Below are 14,083 nucleotides of genomic sequence, written 5' to 3' on the forward strand. Positions count from 1 at the left end.
ACTGTCCTAGAGCCTCCCATTGAGTTTCATGACTGAATGGGAATTAGAACTTGGATTTACCCAATCTAATCCAGCACACTAACCATTGTACCACTCTGGCTCAGAGCTATTTCTTGTTGTTGTTAGTTATTATCAGTGGTATGCATTTTTTAAATAATCAGGCATTTTTTAAATAATCAGTGCCTTGGTGACTTCAGAATTTATTTATTTATTTATTTGACATATGTTTATACCACCCAAAACTTACGTCTCTGGGTGCTTTACAAAGAATAAAAAGTAAAACATTAATTAAAATCAAAAACAAAAATTTAAAAGCAAGAAATTTAACAAACAATTTAAAATTTTAAAACAATATTCTAAAAACAATATTAAAACAATCAAGACAATATCAGTTAAAAGCCTGGGTAAACAGATGCATCTTTAAAGACTTTTAACAAATTGTCAGAGATGGGGAGGCTCTTATTTCATTAGGGAGTGCATTCGAAAGCCTCGGGGCAACAACGGAGAAGGCCCGTCCCTGAGTAGCCACCGGATGAGCCGGTGGAAAATGCAGATGGGTCTCTCTTGATGATCTCAATGGGCGGTGGGGTTCATAACGAAGAAGACATTCTCTTAAATTCCCAGGGCCCAAGCTGTTTAGGGCTTTATAGGTTATGACCAACACCTTGTATTTTGCCTGGAAACATATCAGCAGCCAGTGTAACTCCTCCAATTCGGGAATAATATGGTGTCTCCTAGATGACCCAGAGACCAGCCTGGCTGCCGCATTCTGAACCAACTGTAATCCAGTCTGGAGGTTACCAGCAGATGTACCACTATTTTGAGGTCGTCTATCTCAAGAAGCAGACACAACTGGCATATCAGCCGAAGCTGATAGAAGGCACTTCTGGCCACTGTCTCAACCTGGACACCAAGGAGAGACTTGGATCCAGAAGAACCCCTAGACTGTGTACCTGTTCCTTCTGGGGAAGTGTGACCCCATCCAGAACAGGCAGATCAAAATCGTCTCTCGAGTTCCGACCCCACACAATGAGTACCTCCGTCTTAACTGGATTCAGTCTCAGTTTGTTATCCCTCATCCAGCCCATTACCGCCTCCAGGAAGGCATTTAGGGAGGTCATGCCCTCTCCTAATGAAGCTGACATGGAAAAATAGATTTGGGTGTTATCAGCATACTGATAGCACCCTGCACCAAATGCATTTAGTCTCCACAGAAGCAGCCTTCTGTAGCTGTTCTGTGCTTTACTTGTGGCTAGTATAGTTCTCTGTGTGTGTGTGTGTGTGTGTGTGTGTGTGTGTGTGTGTGTGTGCGCGCATGCACACTTATGTTTTGATCCTGCCATGTTAGATACAGATCTACACACTGCTGTAGTCCTGATAAGCACTATAAAGCAACAGATGTTTTCCATATTTCTCTGTATCTCTGTTGATGAGCAATTGAGATTTGTGTGCTCATGTGTGTGTTTGTATTTTGATCCCACTCATTAGCTACAAATCTACACATTGCCAGTTATTGCTAAGTCACCTGCCTAGTCCTAGCTCCACCTCTGCAGCGGCTCCACCTCTCACTACCTGTGGCTCCACCCATCATCTGCCCTGCCTAGCACCCTCCCCCCTGCCCCCGGAACCACCAGCTGCCACTGATTATAGCTGTGTTGTTGTTGAACCTTGACTTTGGAATTCGCAGGAATACTAATGCAAGCCTATGGCAGAGTTTTTTCCTAGGCCAAAGAAGGGAGGGAGACTGAAGGCTGGGCTCTGCTTAAGGGGTCACTGCACAGTTAATTCATTGTGCCTGAATATGATATATTAAGGCATCTATACCATATAGAATGCTTCTGAAAATATTTTTAAAGAAAACATATTTGTAATCTGAAGATCTAAAATACAGTGTGACCCCTTAGATAACAAGGTTATTCACATGCACGGCCCGATCCCAGTGGCTACACAGCGGCAAAGCCGCCTAAGTAGCCTCCTTCTAAAATGAGACCTTAACCTCATTTATTTGATTGTGTGTCAGCCGTGGCTGACACACTTGGGGGGGGGCAAGTCCCATAACTCTGGGGGGCGGGTGCCATGCAGCATCATGTCCCAACACCCTGGAGCTGCAGAGGGAGCCACCGCTTGGCTGGGTGGGTGATCTGCCTGCCCAGGGAAAGAGTGGAGATAGTCTGTTAGAAGGTGAGTGTAACCCACTCTCTCCGCAGATCGCCCCGGAGCTCTTCTCACTGATTGTAAGAAGAGTTCAAAACACGTTGTTACATGCTAACCCACATTCTAATTGAAATTCTGCTTATTTGCAATGTTTTGCAATATGTTATAAAAACGTATTTTATAAAATGGATTCAATCATGACATTTTCCAAATCACCTCTTTTCTGTGAAATGCATCAACAACAAATTTTAAGAAGTGGAGCAGTATCAATTATTGACCTAATTTAGCCTTTCGGGTAATGTTGAAGGGATATTTTATTGTGAAGGTATGATGACTTAGAGGATTTTAACTCAATTCTGACTTTTAGGAATCACCTACAATTCTCAGCTGTATTTGTAGTTTCCGATTATCTAAACATTGCATGTTCTTTAGGGAAGAAACTTTCCCCTGTGGCCTGCTATGATCTTCTCACTATAAATATCCATAATTTAAATTTAATTCTTTGCCATTATCATTTGTACCTCTATCTAGACTCCCATTTCTGGCTTTTCTCCTATTACATCACATTTTTTACTATTACTCTATATAACTCAGTGTAGCCAAAGCTATGGGTGTGAGGTGGGGTGGGGTTTTCTTTATCAGGCTCCTTTCATGGCAACATGGATTCTTTTTTGTTGTTGTTGATACCTTTTAATTAAACGAACTAACCCCCTTCTGAGAATGTGGATGATCTGCAGGCTCTAGTAATGAAGGTCAAGGAGCACAGTGAAAAAAATGGGACTATGACTACATGTAAAGAATACTAAACTAATGACAACGGGTACAGCAACCAGCCTTAGAACTGATAATGAAGACACTGAAGTGGCGGATAGCTTCTGCCTTTTAGGATCGACCATCAACAGTAAAGGATCCAGCAGTCAAGAAACAGGCCACAGACTAGCACTTGGTAGGGTTGCAATGAAGGCCTTGGAAAGGGTATTTAGATGCTGTGATGTGTCTATACCTCGTTCGGACAATGGTTTTTCTTGTGACACTCTATGGATGCGAAAGCTGGACTTTGAAGAAACAAGATAGGAACAGTATTGATACTTTTGAATTTTGGTGCTGGAGAAGACTTTTGAAGATACCATGAAAAGTCAGAAAAACAAACAAATGGATCACAGAACAAATCAATCCAGAATTTTCACTCAAGGCACAAATGACCAGGCTCAAACTATCATACTTCGGACGCATTATGCAAACACCCAGCTCCCCTGAGACATCCATAATGCTGGGAAAAGTTGAAGGAAAGAAGAAGAAAATGACCAGCAGCAAGGTGGATGGACTCGATTACAACAGCAATGAATGCACCACTGAGAGACCTTAAAGGCCAAGTTGAAGACAGATCATCCTGGAGAGAATCTATCAATGTGGTCACTAAGACTTGACACCGACTTGACAGCACTCAATCACTCAATCAATCAATCAAACAACCCCTTTCTGAGAATAAAAACTAAAATGTGAAATATGTTTTGAATTATTATTATAGCAAGGGTTAATTCTATAGTTGGTGATTCACGAGGAGGTGTGAGCGAAAGTCAATATTTGTTTAATGTGATGTGAATGTTAAGATATTGTTAAAATCAATAAAAATTTAAACAACAACAAAAAAGAGAATAAAAACTAAAATGTGATCTGCTGCTTCTCTTTTTTTGCCAGAACATCTGGACAGCCATTATATCTTTGAGACTGTTTACTTAAATTTGCTTAAATTCAGCCTCAGTTTTTGTTACGTTGGTGGCGGTTCTATCGCATTGATTATGTTTATCTCTTTCACTTCCATCACTGACTTGCACACATACGCTTCTATATGAGGAATCAATGTTTACTTGCTATTGCGGCTTTTTTGCAACAGGTACCAATTATTATTTTTTATTTTATTTATTTTTATTTTTCTGTTTCTAGGAATAATGACCTGACCTATGAGCTGCTGCACTTCACCAGCAGTTCAAAACAACTCACAAAGGATCCTGACTGCAGCTCAAGCTCTTTCTCCAGACTGCTGTGTATCACAGGTGTTTAAACAATTCTTGCAAAGCCACACTGAAAACACAATGGTATCAGTGCAATTTTCTTCATTTAGCTTATAGCAGTCCAAAAGAGAGAGAAGCAAACTACAGTTCCCAAAATGAAAAAAGAAAAAACGGGGGAAAGAAAGAAGAAAAAAGAATACACCTTTGTCATTCTTTTTGTTCTAAGTAGTTGCCACAATAGCAAGTATTTATAGCTGTGATACCTGCAAGCAGAAGCAGACAGCTGCTCAGTTATGAAATTGAGAGAAATTAGTACAACTATCAATGCATTAAATCACTACCAAAAATGCATAAATAGTTAGGATGAAATGAAGCAAACATTATTTGAGTGTTCAGTAAACTCAAAAGAACATGTGGCTTCTTAGGTTGGAAGCTTGCTCTTATGCTCTTTTTGTTTAGCAAGAAACCCGTACTGGAACATTTACTGCCAGGGAACCAAGAGTGAATCTGAGTTGTTTTTCTCCCGGCAGTGACTGACCTGATTCCTTAATATAGCTGCTTTTTTTAAAAAAATTAGAAAATGAATAAAGCACTGTGCCCACAATATTTCTTTGCTTCTAAACAAACTAACATCTTTATTTCAGGTTCAAGCTATGTTTTAGTCTGCACATTCCTTATACTCTGACATATGTTAATATAAAGTACCAGCTTGCCATTTCTTAGGCCAGAACATTTGGCAGCCAACTTTTGGCTGGAAACCTCAGCCACCACTCCTCAACTGCAAAGCAGTGTTAAGGTGGGGCACTCAAACAGGAGGACAGAAGATTTACCCTTCTCCCATCCACTATTCTCCCCCTTATAACTCCACCAGCTGCTTTTCTCCATGCTAAGATTTCCACCAGGTGGAGAACTAGTCTTGAGGTAGCAAGCATGAATTATTCCCTTTGCTAAGCAGGGTTCACCTTGGTTTGCATTTGAACGGGTGACTGCACGTGAACAGGAACTGCTATAAGATATTCCCCTTAGGGGATGGGGTTCAGTGGTAGAGCTTCTGCTTGCATGCAGAAGATTCCAGGTTCAGTCCCTGGCATAAAGATCCCTTGGAGAGCTGCTGCCTGTCTGTGTAGACAATATTAAGCTGGCTGGAACAAGGGTTTGACTCAGTATAAGGCTTTGTTCCTTACGATGTGATTTCTTTGATTGACAATCGGTGTCTGACAATGAAATGTTTAATACAATTCTTCTTCTCTTTCTGAACTTCTCAGTGGCTCTGAATACAGTGGATCACCAGTTATTGACTAACTGTTGTAGGTTCTGGCAGACAAACAAAAGATAGTCTTAGAGTAGATAATGATGCTCTACACATGATCGGTGGGTAGAACCAGGAGGGGTTTGGCAGGGAGAGCGGGTCAAGCCCACTCTCCCTGCGCAAAAGCAGTCATCGAACTCTGGGTGGCCAGATCAGCCGTCCACACGATTACTGGCTCTGTCATGGGGCCAGTAGGGGCGGCGGGGATCGGGGGGGCCTGGTCCCCAGAAGTCCCAGAATGCCCTGCAAAAGTGTGCGGGGCATTCTGGGGAGACCCCCAAGGCCAGGAGGCTTGTTGTAGCCTCCCGGTCGGGGTTCTCCTCGTGAGTCTCCATGGCGCAGAGCTGTGCCATGGCAACTCACAATCATGGAAATGGGGTTAGCGGAGCACTTGCTTTAGGGGAGAGGTACTTAGGTGGGCTAGCTGCCACTGAACCACTGGGCTTGCCTGTGAGCCCGGTGGTTCTCACGACTGCTCGAAAGTGGGCTGGGCTCCCTCAGCTCACTTTTGAGTCATCGTGAGAATAGCCTCAATACATCATCTATCAGGGCACTGGCAAAAGAGGAGATGGGAAAATATATTTCATTTACCTGAAATATTTACCTGAAATTTAACATTATATTAATGAATACCTTAGAAAAGAACATACAGAGGTTTGCAGTTCAATAAGTGCAATTATATTATAAATTGGTTGAGAGCCAGAATTTATAGTAGAGTACAGTGGACTGGGACTCAAGAGACCTGAGTTCAAATCTCTTTTCAGTCATGAAATTCACTGGGTGACTTTGGACCAGTCACTTATCTCTCAGGATAACCTACTTCACAAGGTTGTTGTAGGGATAAACACAGCCATGTACTCTGGGCTCCTTGGTGGAAAAGTGGGATATTAATGTAAAAATAAAATAATAAAATAAATTAACACATACAGAGCCCTGGTAGTAAAGCACCTAGGTATAAAACATTGTTATTTCTTACTTTGAGATGCTATGGATGGAACCAGCTCTAGACTACCTGTGACTTCTAAGAACCAACCACATACTGACAACAATATATCGAATTATTTCCTGCTAAAATCATACTTTTTAACTAAAGGTCTCAGAACAAATGGCTAGGCATTTCTTGTATTCTGGAATTTATTTTTGGCGGGACGGGGGGAAATCTGTTTCTTGATTATGACTCTGCTGTCTGCTTCTCATCACTAAACCAGTCTAATATTATGATTTTTAAATAAGGTTGATAAATACAATCCAAAATACTTTAGATGCATGCAGTTTATATGACATACTGAAGTAAATGGAAAAACTTCCATTTATTTTAATGGTTCTGGATAGTACCCTTAAGTAGCAGCTGTAAGTACATTTCCTTGAAAATATGTTTCCCTCAAATGAATGGAAGTACTTCTAAATATGTGTATCCAGGATTATGGCGCAAGCCTTATATCCCTTGAGTCAAGATCCCTTTCTCAAGATCTGTGAAAAGGGCTTGAAGGGGCAAGGGCCTCAAAAAACTTACCTCCCCTGCAGACAGTCCTCTTCTTGTTGCTGGGTGGCCGATCAGGCTGCCCAAACGATTGCCGGCTTCTGCTGGTAGACCAGGTGCTGGGATGCATCGCCCCGCCCCTGGAACATAGGAAGCTGCCATATACTGAGTCAGACCATTGGTCTATCTAGCTCAGTATTGTCTTCACAGACTGGCAGCGGCTTCTCCAAGGTTGCAGGCAGGAATCTCTCTCAGCCCTATCTTGGAGATGCTGCCAGGGAGGGAACTTGGAACCTTCTGCTCTTCCCAGAGCAGCTCCATCCCCTAAGGGGAATATCTTACAGTGCTCACACATCAAGTCTCCCTTCCATATGCAACCAGTAGGCGAGCATCTCTTGATGATTGCCCATTGAGATAATCAGGAGAGGTCTGTCTGCAGTTGCCACCAGTTGCTTCCACAACTCTGGCAACTTTTAAGAACTCTTTAAAGATGCATATATTCACCCAGGCTTTTAATTAAATATTGTTTTAACAGTTTTAACATTGTTTTTAAAAGTTGTTTTAAAGTTTACATTGTGGTGATATTTTAACTTTTATGATATCATTTATTTTGTTTAACAACTGTTCCCAAGCGCCTGAATTGTTTAACCCCTCTCAGATTCAGGAGTCAGGAAGGCAACTGTTTGAGTTTTGATTTGTGTGTAATAGTCTCATAAGTATGAAATACTGCTGCCTTCTTTTATTCTTAGTTATGTATTTTTAGTAGTACTTTCAGTACCTTGATCTATGTTGAGGAGGACTTTTCAAAATTGATTTGGTTTTATAGTAGAAGTTCGATTGTCTTCTTCTACATTTGTTTTAATCTCATGCTGGTTGCTGACTGAAATAAAGAGATTTGATTTTGTTTAACTACTATTTTAAGTTTTTGGTTGTCATTTATTTTAACTAATGTTTTAACTTCTTTTGTTTGTTTGTTTGCTTGCTTGCTTGCGTGCTGTAAACTGACCAGAGACGTGAGTTTGGGGTGGTATAAAAATATGTTAAATAAAATTTAAAAAGAACAAAACCAGGGCAGACCCAGCTTAGCTAAGGGGACAAGTCATGCTTGCTACTGCCAGACCAGCTCTCCTCATAATTGTTTTTAAACTGTGTGGGTTTTTTGTTAAAGAATGGTTTTGTTTTAATGATGTAATCCGTCTAGAGACTTCAGTAGTGGGCAGTATACAAATATGACAGACAGACAGAGCACCATCCAAGTGTGTGGTGCATTAGGGGGACCCCCCTCTCCTCCCTGAAGCCAGCCGGGGTTGGCAAACAATCAGTAAATCAGGGTTAGACAAGCACTCATCCACCTAGCCCCATTTAAGAGGGTGGCCCTGGAGGCGGGCTTGCCATGGAGACCCTATCCCAGCAGTACATGCGCAAGGGCAAAACTGGTCTGGGCTTCCTTAGCCCAGCTGTGCCTGCACATGTGAACAGCTTCAGAGTTAAAATACCTCTGCATGCACAGGCCCTCAGAAGCATGTGTGCATGGTCTATTAAAGTAACAAGTAAGAGATCAAAAGATTAGGTGATGAGCTCTATGGGGATGTTTCTGCCAAAGATAAGCACATTTAAGTTCCACTTATTTACATGGAAGAAGTTAATTTTTGGCTCTGGAATATTGCGTAGTTAATTGATTAATTTACTCAGAATTATTATAAAGTGACATTTTAATATTCAGTTGCTCACATCTTCATCTGAACTATGCATTTAAAGTATATCCAGTGTCACTGCAAGCTAAATATAGATAAGAGAAGCTGCTTATTTTAGTACCAATTAAATGTAGGTACAATAGGCTCTATTTTGCTGTTCAGAGTGCTAATAGCTGGCTAATACTTGTGGAAAGGAACCATGCATATGTCTTGTATTGTGAAAATGGCTTCTCAGGGATAATGAACAATGACTAAAGAGTACACCGGCAATGCTACTTATCTTGGAATAATTACATTATGGGGATGGATTAATATTGAAAAGTTTAGTGCCAACAAAGCTTCTATAAAGATGTTTTCTCCTACAGAACATTTGTCTTTCAGTGTAGTATTTACAAATAATTTAGTTAATGGACTCTTAGGGATAAGTTTCTATTGTTGTGTAACTAGTCTTGTACTGAATAAAAGCTTGCTTTTCATCTTCTGCATGTGGGTCAGGAACAGTCCATAGCAGGGGCCAAACAAGGCATTTTATCCAGCCTAATGTGTTTTGCTAAGGAACAGGCCACAACAGTAGGAACTGAAAACAAGAAGCCAAACCTAGATATACCGCAATGTTTCTTCCTGTGACATTCAAACAAAAATGTAGCTTTAAAAAACCTCACAATACATATGAAAATTCCAATTTATCCTGCTGGGTTAATAAAACTATGCTAATAGTTTCAAGAGAATTTCTCAGAACACAAGAGCCCAGCAGGATTAGACCAAAGGTCCAGCATCGAATTCTCTTTCCTAATCTATGTCTAACCCCATTCTAGAGCATCTCAGGCTAGTGGCAATCCATTCCATAAATAAATTATGTGCTCTCCTGAAACTCCTGCCAGTTGAAAGTTGAATGGGGAGATCCAGAAGCAGAAATACAATATTCACAAGACTACTACCATCTTTCTTTCTGACAGTCAAACTGAAAAGCATCAGCTGGAAACATAAAAGACTGATACATTTAGTCAGATTCTGTCTGTCCTATTTGGCACTCCAAAATCTGTATCAGCCAAACATTAATTCTAATGAGAACAGAATTACCACAAACAGAAGCAGTGTGAAAGCACAGATGGCAAGCACCAATAAATCAAAGGGAGTAACTGTGATAAAAAGATTGCAAGCCAAAGCTATGCTGCAACTCAAACAGAACATTCCTTTTTTAAAATCAGCGTTTTGAAAGAGCCAGGAAAGAATGGTTTAATAGTGTATATTGATTTCATGTACTCACTGTGAGGGCCCAACCTTACTAACTGGCGCAGTATCCAAATTGTTAGGATACTTTTAAAACAGTCAGTAATCTCAATTTGGCGGATACACAGTCATGGAACTGGTTGGTTGTGGGTGTTCATTTGCTCTGCACATTCTTGAATCAACCTCAGATTGGCAAAAAGATGATTTTGTCAAAACAGGACAAGTCACTAGTGACAGCATGGATGTATGGGTTGCCCCTTCACACATGCCCAGACTGTGGAGTGGGATTTACTCTGCTTTTCGTGATTCATGTTTTTGGATTAACTGCTACATGAATGTAGAACGTTTCCAAATGACCCTGCATAGGACAAAACTATGCTCTTGGGTCCTAAGTATCTCTGCTTTGATAGTACTTGTACACAAAGAAACATGCACACAGATACAATCCTATCCACCTCCAATTCTAAGCCCTGAAAAGTCCCACAGAACAGTGAAAGGTGCCATTCTGCATACTATGCTAAGTCAGCATCCAATATTTTAAAAATGATTTCATACATAGGATTTTTTTCTTGCAATTTTCTATGTGACCTGGGAAAGTAAGGGCACAGGCACAATTTCCAAGCTGCTAATTGTTAAAATATGTGTGCACTTCTTTTCAACAACAACAAAAATTCTCAATGCAGCTTAAGTAGCAAAAGGACTAGAAGTCCTTGTTCCCTGTGTACACAGGACTCACAGTCTAAACACACTCACACAAGAGACAACAGCAGCTGTCAACAGATTAAAAAGTGCTGAAGAAGCTGTGTGCAAGAATTGAACATGGGCCCCATCACACAATTTCCCCATAGGGATCAATGGGAAACTCAAAAATATTAATAACTCCCAAATGCTTGTCAAGAAAGCTCTGACATTCCGCACTGTGTTCCTACATGGTGACAGAATTATCTTATGGATGTTCAGGAAGATCAGTGCACCCACTGATTTGTAATGATTTTTTTTTTAAGTTGTTGTTATTATTTATTATTACTGCTACTATATATACAGTACAATTATCAAGTCTATTTATATACCACTTTTCAACAAAATCTCACAAAGCAGTTTACATAAAGGGATGAGAAGATAGTTCTTCAAGGATTTACAATCTTTAAAAAATACACACACAAAGGAGAAACAAACAACAGTCACTGAGAGAGATGCAGTGCTGAGATGAATAGGGAAAGTTGCCTTCTCTTTGCTAAATATAAGAGAGCACTACTTTAAAGGGTTCCTCTTTGGCAGTTAGCATATGGGTTTTTAAAAAAATGTAATATCCAAGTCTTTATTAGCAATGCTTAATATAAAACGTAAAACTTACCAGAAAGTAGCATTGGATCTTTATCAACAGATTTGCGGACTTGATCTGACTCTCCAGTTAAAGAACTTTCATCGATCTTAAGGTCATTTCCTTGAATAAACACCCCATCAGCAGGTAGAAGGTCACCTACCAGTAAAATCAAGTTATAATAAAACAGACTCAGTAAGACATTTTTGCTGTAATAGGTGAATCTCCAAACATATCACAATAATCAAAATGTGAATCTCCAACTACATTACAGCAATCAACAGTAAAAAAAGCACGATTTTGCACATGTTGATTTTTTCAGCCATGTATTTGCTTGGCTAACACCCTGACTAAATCTACATGCATATAATGGGAAGAAGCATTTGCACTGCAGAAGGCTTTCTGGCAGAACGGATGCTCATACAGGACAGTGGTGCACCTAGGTAATTTTGGAGCCTGGATCTGAAGGGCTTTGGAGCCCCCCGCCCAGCATGTGCAGAGAGCCTCTAAATGGATCGAAAATGGCGTGACCTGTCATTTGGGCAGCATGCAGGCTCAGGGAGGCTCTTACCTCCAGCTCCCCCGCCTCAGTCCACACCCTTTCTTTCCACATCCCCGCCGCAGAGTGGCAGTTGAAAAAAGTTTTTAAAAATATTTAACTTGCCCCTGACCCCCATTCTGTGGGCAGTGATGGGGTGGGCACGGGGCAGCAGTGGGGCTCTGCTAAGCCCCCCAGAACAACTGGAGCCCCCCCTCTGGAGACAGAAGGCCTTGGACCAGATCCCCAAGGTCCAAGTCAAAGTGCGCCTCTGATACAGGAGGTGATTTTTGTCCATCTCCCCTTCACCCAGAAGTGCCCCACACCAACCAAAAACATGTCCCTGACAGTTGCACAATAAATAAAGTTCTGATTAATAACAGTACTTTTTTCTCCACGGGAGCAATTCATCCTAACTTTTCTCAGGTATGGCTATATATTTGATCTGCCAGTTCACACATTCAATTTCTCCTTGTGACTATATACCAAAGATACCAAAGGGGTGATTTTTAAAGCATTTCTGAAGTTTGCAAAACTTTAAGCTTTTTCCCATAAGGAATAATGGGGATTTCAGCAGCCCTGTAACTCCACTTGGGGGCGGGGGGGACAACAGGGTGGCCCAGAACAAGTGGTGGTGTAGTGCACATAGGGTGCCAACCACACTCAAACCCACAAGCCCAAGTGGAGTTACGGGGCACTGGATTTTGTTGTTTCTGGGGTGTTCTGAGAGTAGATTCTCTGGTAGGATATGAAAGTGGATTCAATGTGCACTACACCACCACTCAATCACGTAAACTTCAAAAATCATTTTAAAATCACCCCTTTGCCCAATTTCTTTGAAATCTGGGTGGTAGCTTCCTTGCACCCATTGGGCACTACCACCCACCACAACCCACTCTGGGCCACCCACGTGGAGCTATAAGGCTGCTTAAATATCCATTATTCCCCACGAGGCAAAGCTTAAAGACACACCAACTTCAAAAATTCTTTAAAAATCACCCCTTTGCCCATTTTCTTTGATGTTTGGGTGGTAACTTCCACCCATTAGGCACTACCACCCACCTCACTCTTTTGCCCCCGGGACCTCATTTTTGCCCTGAATTGATTCAGAAAATTTGGGTACAAATCAAATCTGGGTTGATGCAGGGGGGCAGATTCGGGCCCAAAACAAATCAGGGGTGATTCGATTCAGGTACAAATCAAAATGAAAAATTCGATTCATGCACATCCCTAATAATAATGGTTCCTATAGCCCTAATTTGCCTCATCCCTTTTATAAACCATTACAGCAGAAGCAACCACTGCCCTGAGATTTTCCACTAGAAAGTAGCTTTTATTACTTCTGTAAGTATTTTACGTTCAAGTCCTTCAACAGACAAATTTATTTGCTATTAAAATGCTTGTAACATCATCCAAACATGAACCAGCTTCATTGACTGTAACCATGGCAGGGCTATAATCATATTCCCTTACCATGACTAAGCTTACCATGAATCATATATACACACGGAAGGCATACAGGTGGTAATTGCATTTCTGTCAATGCATCAGAGCCTTTCAAAAGTATATGCAAAGTAATGCATGGGTGGACTGGTTCCTTCCATTGACATGAATGGGGAAGCTGGTTGTGGTTCTAGTTACTATCAGAATATCACAGGGTAGGAGCATTTATCCTTTGTATAAAATATAAGATAGGATGCTACCACTTTATTTACAAGAAAAAAGGAGAATGCATTTGAAGGTATCTTTGTTTCCCCCATACAGATCCCGCCATCCACATTTCATTTCATCTTTCCTCAAAGAGGTATCCACTAACAATTTTCCAATTTAGCTCTTCAGTCAGCCCGGGGAGGGTGTTGGAGAGGCCGGCAGTTCCACAATGACTTGAAACAGTGTGTGGACACTTTTATCACACAACTTCCATTTTTCCCCACTGCAAGTAGTGCTGGGGATGTGCCCATGCACTTTCAAGAACTGCTCCGAAACACCCCTGATGCAAATCCCAAGGCTGCCTTTCATATATGTTCAGCAGCCCTAGCAGGTTGGGCATGCTGACATTTCACTAACTAAGGAATAACCACACTTCATGGTATTGTTATCTGGGACTTGCCTGCAAATATGTGACAGAGCCAATAAAATGCAATCCTTCCTTCATCTCCTACTCCATGATAATTTTCTTCCTTTTGTATAATATTGTTAATATTATTGGAATATTGTCATTAATAGCCAACTATACAGTATATTTTGCTTTTGTCAGTTTTGTATTGCAAGCATTCACCTTTAGCAGATTATTTGGTGACTTCTTAGCTGCCATAGCTACTATGTCCTTGTATTATTCAACAAAT

At 40.9% G+C, this 14,083-nt stretch overlaps 1 protein-coding gene across 30 annotated transcripts in view; it reads right to left on the reverse strand.

Annotated features, from left to right (window-relative positions):
• The window catches only part of ATP2B2 (ATPase plasma membrane Ca2+ transporting 2), a 697,462-nt gene that overhangs the window by 137,513 nt on the left and 545,866 nt on the right, over window positions 1-14,083 (reverse strand). For all 30 annotated transcript variants that reach the window (XR_008315871.1, XM_053294622.1, XM_053294618.1 and 27 more), the window contains one exon: window positions 11,234-11,359. Coding sequence is in view for 29 of the 30 variants with exons in the window: in XM_053294622.1 (XP_053150597.1) it covers window positions 11,234-11,359 (126 nt within the window). In the remaining variant the exon portion in view is untranslated. The remainder of the gene's footprint in view (window positions 1-11,233; window positions 11,360-14,083) is intronic.

This window comes from Hemicordylus capensis, chromosome 2 (genome assembly GCF_027244095.1).
Source record: "Hemicordylus capensis ecotype Gifberg chromosome 2, rHemCap1.1.pri, whole genome shotgun sequence".
Taxonomy (NCBI): Eukaryota; Metazoa; Chordata; class Lepidosauria; order Squamata; family Cordylidae; genus Hemicordylus; species Hemicordylus capensis.